Below are 7398 nucleotides of genomic sequence, written 5' to 3' on the forward strand. Positions count from 1 at the left end.
ACCAGTATGTGTTCCGTATGCTCATCCCCACAAAGTATTTTTGGGGAAACGAGTATCCCACTTGACAGATCGGGAATTCTAGGGAGAGGTGCTTTAGTCAAGGTCACACAATGACTCGCTGCTGAGGCTGCCCCTGCAGTTCAGTGGCTCACACACTCACATCCATTGTCTTTTAAAGGCAGAAGCTGTGTGGATTTTTGGTAGTCACCAAATCAGCCAGGTCATCTGCTTGGAAGAAAACATCAAGGAACAGGATAAAGCAACTCCCCTCTTGCAACAGAGGGACTGGGATGCTCTGGGTCCAAACAAAGAATGGAATATCTGAGCTGCCTGGAGAAGAGAAAAGCAGGGTGGCTGTGGGTATCCTCTGTGCATCCTACTTCAGCTCCTCCGCCACCAGACCTTGCCCACAGTCATGCCCCGGGCAAGGAGGCAGGGCTGGCCATGGAGCAGTTTCATCCTGGGGGGCCCTCCTGATGGTCCCTGAGAAAGGCAGCACCCATGGCAGCAGCCTGCCATTGCAGAGGCATCTCCTCAGGCACAGGCAGGGCTGGCAGCTGAGCTCCAATGGAGTCAGCCTGCCCCCAGGTCACCCTCTCCGGACAGAAGGGCTGATGTCTGACTCATCCTTCATCCCACAGAGTTCAAGAGACACTCAGAAGAACAGGCACAACACCACCCAGTCTAGATACAGGGATACACCCAGAGCATCCCCTGTACACTCAGACCTGCCACGCAGGGGATGTCTTCCCACACTCCCCCAGCTGCAGACCTACCACAGCAACCCACCCCACCACACACAGTCCCTGCAGAAACACTCCGCAGATGAATACGCCCCTTCACACACCCCCACCTGAACATCCCAGTACACCTCCCTTCCATACAGACCCTGCAGGAACGCTATTCAGACACAGCACGTGAACTCCCAACTCCCTCCCCACACTCATCACTATGCAAGACACCCCACACACAATGTCCCCCTTACACACACAGCCCAGCACATCTCCATTCACCTCAAGCACAAACTGTGTTCCTGAACCCCCTAAAATCCCAATGCCCCCTCTGCAATTAACCCTCCTTACACCTTCCTCCACACACAAACTCCAAATTTCATCCAAAACACCCTTCTTCAAACACACCTTATTCATTAACTTTCCCCTCCAACCACACTGAGCTCCCCACACAACCCTGACCACACCCCTACATACACACATTGTGCACAAAACCCTCCAAACACCCACACACACCGAGTGCATAAATCCCTCCCACCCCCATTACACACACTGCACAAATCCCTCAGCACCCCTCCCTTTTCCATTCATACCCATCCATTCCAGTAGGAAACCCACATTGCTTCTCAGCCATCCCCTACACCCATCTGGGACCCCCCCAACCCCCCACAAACCCAGACAGATGTGGGGACACCCTCAGACAGCTCGCCAAGTGACAGACACAGCCATGTCTAGCCAGGAGTAAGACACACCCCTTCACTCCACATCTGCACCCAAGGGATCATGCCAGGAGACACCCCAGGAGTGTCATCCCCATGCCACCATGCTCTCCCATGCCTCTCTGGAGGGGTAGGCTCAGGTCCAGGCTCAGCACAGAGGGGCAGAAGCATCCCCACAGAAATGTGACCTCAACAGCAGACCCAAGTGGTGCAGCCCCCACTCCCACCCCGCCTCCTCACTGCGCCAGACAGCGATGCTAATTACCTTCCTCCAGCTCATCCATGCTCCCGATCTTCCGCGACCCATCGATGGTGTAAATGTAACGGACTCCCTGAGGCAGATTAATGTTGTCAGACAGGGACCGGGTCAGGTCGGCCAGGAGAGCATCAAAACTTCGGAAGCGGTCGGAGGACACGGCGTATACAATCCCCTTGAAGTAGCGGTCCCCGTTGCGATAGAAACGCACCTTCTTGGCTTTCTTCTCGTTACTCAGTGCCTGTAAGGTCCTGGTTCTGTAGAAGCTACAGTGAGCACTGTGAGTGGGGCTGGGCAGCCCGTTCATACGCGTGCCACGCATGTTTCTGGACGCCTTGTCTCTTTCGTCAAAGTGTCCAAAATCAAGTTCCATAGTTTGGTGAACCCTAAGGATCTGAAGCTGAGCAGGAAGGAGACGGGGAGAAAAGGAGTGCAAAGGGACAGGTTAGAGCCAAGCAGAGCTACAATCCAAGGAGAAAAAAAAAAAAGACGAATGCAAGAGCTGTGACGAGCAGGACAGATGTATTTGGGAAGCACCCCCTCCCCTGACCCAGATTTGTATTGATCTGGGGACTGAGGGTAGGAGGGGTCCTCACATTTTGAGAGGAATCCAACTACTGGGGGCAGGGAAATGCTTCCTAGAGAGCTTTCTGCTCCTGCACCTGGGAGTTTTCAAAGTGCAGTAAATTGGGACTTGGGGCCAAAGGGATACAGGGCAGTCACAACTCAGCCCCCAAAACCTCATCCAAACACCAGTTGGCAATGAATTAAACCTCTGAGCCCTGCAAGGTTTCCTTTGGCAACAGAAAACAAGGAGATCCCAGTAAGTCAGCCCTTTAATCTGGCGAATCACGGAAGGAACCAGAGCATCTGAATGTTTAACATTAGAATAAACTGGCATTTATGAAAGAATGGTCACAGGGGAATAAGCAGTTTCTTTGTGACAGCCTGTTCAATAAGGGTTAGCGATGAGATCCAGCCCACCCTTCCCCCTATCCGCAGCCCCCTCCTAGCCCATCAATCAATTCCCAGGACCAGCCTACATCTCTAAGAAATGACTGGAAAGAAAAATCTGTCATTGAAACCAGGCGCCGATAAGCGCTTCTCAGCCCGAGTCTCCTCTGAATCGCATTTCTGCTCCCGTTTAACGAGGAGGTGAAAATAAAAGGGCTATTTCCAGGCTCCAGCCCCACCTCTTGTAGCCTTAAGTGATTTAATTGCTGGAAGTGCCCCTGCCCAAGGGACACGCCACCCCTGCTAGCTCACCTTTCATTGTTCTGAGCAGGGGGGCTCCGGGCACAAACGACTAGCCCAGAAAAGCTGAGACTTGAGCTGACACCCAGCAAGCAGGGATTGCTGCAGGCTCTCTAGTTTACGTTCACAAACACCCTTCCTCCTGCACCAAACCCCAACACAAAAGGAGGAGGAACCCCCATCCCTGCACCAGAAAGACCCTTCCACTCCTCCAGCACCACCAGGAAAACGCACCTCGCGTATGTAGCCGGCACCTTAACACAGGGCAGACCAGGGATTTACACCAGCACTTGGCAGCCAGGTGTAAATCCAGGAAAAGCTGTTGCTATCTCTTCCCCACCCCTCACATCTGCCCGGAGGAAGCTCCTTCCCCGCATTTTACAATGTCAGCGTGACCTGTGCAAGAAAAATCATTGTCCCTGGTCTGCAGTGAGACAGAAGATGCCAATGCAGGTGATCTGCACAGAAACCCCACGTTGGGGGCATTTTCCCCGTGGTGCCAATCGGGGTACGTTCAGTCAAGCAGTGAACAATGAAACATCCAAGCAACTTCGGGAATGAATCAGAGGATGCAGGGGGGGGTCGATTTTAAACCGAACGGCAGATGCTGTAAGGTACTAAGAGAAAGATTCCTCCTTTCTGCCTGACATCTGTTACTTTTCTGCATGCAAGTCACTCCAGAAAGCTCTACTCACCGGTTTTCAGCGCGCAGGGTGGAGATGCTGAGAGAAAGAAAACCAGGCTCACTCTGCCTTTGTTGTCTGAGCTCCAAGCAAGAAATTCCTGCCAGGGTGGATGAGACGCCTCCTAGGTCCTAGTGCCTTGTTCGATCCCTTCACAGTAACTTTGCCTCAGTGGTTTTTACTCGCAGCATCAGTCCTCTGCTTCCAGCCCTCGCTGTATTTGTGGGGAAGAAAATAAAAACCCAACAAAAGAAAAAAGAGTGTTCAGTCCAGCTACAGATTCATTAACAGATGGGAAAACAGAGTTTAAAGGGGCAAGCATGAGGCTGATGCTCTGAAGGATGCAGTTTCCCCCTTGGCTCCAGCTTCACCAAGGAAGCCTCTGGCCCCATTTAAAAAAGAAAAAAATGTATAATTGGACTGATACACCAATATTACAGGATTACCAGTACAAGGAGGTTATGGGTACACTCCTATAGCATGCTACAACGCTGGCACAAGTCTTGTGTATTAGGAAAGCAACAAAGAAAAAGGTTGACTGGTGGAACTGGGCACAGTCCTGCTCCTGTACTGGTTTTACACAGCATTCATAGTTCACATGGGCAAGCAGAAAGGGAAAATTCACTTGGTGGTTCTGCATGCGGTGCCCCTGAATAGTTTTTCTCCGTTAACATTGGATGCAATCCAAAGCCAGAGCTCTGAATCCCAGTTCATTCAGATCCCCAAGGGGTTCGGGATGGAGTCATTCGACACAAGCTTAACCCAACAGACTCACCCCGGCTCATAGCCCAAACCAAGAGAAGTTTATTTTCTGATTCCATGCAGGAGGACTCAGCTGCTGCAAAATCATGCTGGACTCTTCCAATTTGACAGCACAAACCTTTCACCTGCATTCTGGACAGATTTCTGTCCTGCAGCCAGATAGCACCACTAGCCCCACTGCTGCTGGTCCCATCTTTCTAGAAAAACACAGGATTTGGAAATGGGAGGGTCTTTCCATCTGTAAAAGGAAATCTTTCCTGACAACACTGTGTCTGTTTTGAATGAAAACATCAGATGTTGTCATTTTGGCACATTACAGCAGCGACACATTTACAGAGAAAAAGTTAGTATTTATTCCAGCTTTGTCTGCCCTGAACACGATAGCGCAGGCAACGCTGACACACACGCACCAAAAGCTCATCTCTCTTGGCCAGCAACTTTCACACATGACATTTGTGAGAAGTTTCTTATTCCCTGAAGCCACACTTTTATCCAAAGGCTGCGAATCTTCTGCTAAAGCTGTCAGCTGCTCCCTTAACTGCTTGGTGGGATCACTACAGAGGAGACAACAGATCTCCTCTCCTTCCTCAGGAACTGTCACCAAGAGAACCATAGGGAAGAGCAGGGTCTGTGCTCTCCGAGGAGGTGCCTGGATGCAGATGTAAGATGGGACTTTAAGCCTTCCCCTTCCCATTAGATCCCATGCCAATTTAGATAATACCAGGCTTAACCTCACCAGGATTAACAGTTCTCCCCTATACCACAGTACTGCTGGAAATAAAAATCTACTCATACTTTAAAAGTGTGTCATTGTGTATGCACTAAGTACAGTAATAGCAAGAATAGAGAAAAGGAAACTGAACTGAGCCTTCAGTGGTGCACAGAGCTTTTCTAGGGAAGAGACAGATTGTTTGGGATGATGTCTAGGGATCTGGATACCACCCCAGGATAACCTGGCAGGATGATGTAAGCCCATGCAATCAGTGCAATTGTAAAACTCATCTTCCAAGCCTGACTTGTATGGAGAGGTCTGAGGACAGCAAAGGGTCTCAAGCAGAAACTATAGCCACGGGTGAGAAGATGAAGCTGGACACATCTGCTCAGGACACTGACAGAAGGTTTCTGGAGCATTGGCACTTCCTTTTACAAGCAGAATTACTCCAGCAAGAGCCCTGGCATTTGTTCCTGGCCGAAGGATAAGGTTTCTATAGCAAATAAACATTATGTTCATATCAATTTATTCCTGAAATGTGCTCAAATTACCTTCAGGACAGTTGTCCTCATTTAATCCTGAAGGGCACCACAGCCAGATTGATTTCACATGTTCATTAAAACTGAGCCATATTTGCTTCTCTTCAAATGAGAACAAGATCACCTCATAGTAGAGACATTGGGTGGGCTAAGGCAGAGAAGTAATAATCTCTTTCTCAATGAATGTCAGGGCCTGCTCCTGACTTCATTTCTGTTGGCCAGGTACAAGGTCATCTTCACTGGCCTTGAGGAGTTAATCATAGTCAAAACCTGTTCACATCAGAAGAAACTTCCCCTCCTGAACACCACAATCTAAACCATTTTAGGCAGCATGAGTGACTGACAATTGGAAAAAAATTCTTCTTCCCATCAATAACTTCATCTTGCTAAAAAGTAAAGATAAATTTTGCTCTTCAGATTATGTGCTTTAAATCAGGTGAATCATCTTTCCTGCAGGAAGCTAACCTTTAGACTTTTCCCATGTCACTAAATCTGCATAAAGATTTGTTTGTTGACATTGCTGAGCAACTGTGGTACTTTGGAAAAGGATAGACTGCAGGTAAAAGGGATTTTGTCACTGCTTTGTGCTAACTTCTTCACACACACCTAGAAAATACAGTTTCTACCATCATTGTAAGCACTCTCTATGTCAATGCCCAGTTGCTTTGCTATACATTATCCTGACTTCTATAAAAAAATTGCATCCAGTAGCACAGCACATTCTCCAACTGGGATGCGAGTTTGGGGGATAAGGAGCAGAGGTCTGGCTGTGCCACAGATCAAGAGATTGCTGCTTTTGAAGGAAGTCTTGGATCAACATTTTCAAGTCTGCCTATTTAGATGCACACATTTAACGATGTTTGTTATTCTAACCCCTATTCTGGAGTGCTTTGAAAATATCATCCCTGGTCATTGCTCTTAAAGCTTTGCTTGATGAGAACTTACATGCCAAAACCCTCTGAAGTGACAAATTACTATTTCAGGGCTTTGCCAAATGTGTCAAGGCACTCAGAACTGAAAGCCCATAAAACCAACAGCTCAGCCATGACCCAACAGAGTAACAGGCTTTAAACCTGGACCTTCGAAAGAGGTGACAATTCATCGAAGAATTACCCTACATCAGACCATGGAGTTCAGACTCTCCTACATAATACTGTGAGCTAATAAGCAACGGGGACTTGGCAGACTTTCACTATATAACATTTGTTTCCTTTGGAGATTTATTTTTACAGGGACCACACACATCTGAAAGCATTTTAAATACCAATGCTAGTGAGCCAAAGTCAGCTCAGCTGCTGGGGAGAGAAGGGTAGAGGAATACCTAATACCTCCATAGCATAGTTTCACCACTCCAGGCCTTGTAACCATCTGCAGAGGCTGTTCAGACTGTCAAGTCAGAAGGCTGGATCCTTCCACAGTCTGAATCAACAGAAACCCCAATGGGACAAAGTTTTCAGTCTGGGGAAGGAGAGGGTGGAAGCCAAAGCTGGGCTCCAAGGCCACCTCCAGCAGGCAGCCAACGTGGGGCTCCTCACCTGTGCCCCATAGCACCAGTAACACTTGGGTGAGACCTGTCACTGCTCCAGACCCCAGATGCAGTGCTGAGTCTGCTGCAGCCCCACACCCTCAGCAGATGCCCTCAATCTCAGCAGGTTGCTTTGGCTTCAGAAACTCCTGCTGAAATTTGGGAGAAAGAGGGATTTACATCCTTTGAGGAATCAACAGGAAGCAGGCTACACATG

At 48.8% G+C, this 7398-nt stretch overlaps 1 protein-coding gene across 2 annotated transcripts in view; it reads right to left on the minus strand.

The window, feature by feature from the left end:
• The window catches only part of DCX (doublecortin), a gene marked incomplete at its 3' end in the record, with an annotated part of 66761 nt that extends 64670 nt beyond the window's left edge, over positions 1-2091 (minus strand). Inside the window, exon 1 of one of the 2 annotated variants that reach the window (XM_084269217.1) lies at positions 1716-2091. In XM_084269217.1, the coding sequence (XP_084125343.1) occupies positions 1716-2079 (364 nt within the window). In that variant the 5' untranslated portion in view covers positions 2080-2091. The remainder of the gene's footprint in view (positions 1-1715) is intronic. The other variant, XM_084269216.1, reaches the window with a different exon arrangement.
• Between the last annotated feature and the right edge of the window lie 5307 nt (positions 2092-7398).

The sequence above is a fragment of the Gallinula chloropus genome, assembly GCF_964237585.1.
Source record: "Gallinula chloropus genome assembly, chromosome: 11".
Lineage (NCBI taxonomy): Eukaryota > Metazoa > Chordata > Aves > Gruiformes > Rallidae > Gallinula > Gallinula chloropus.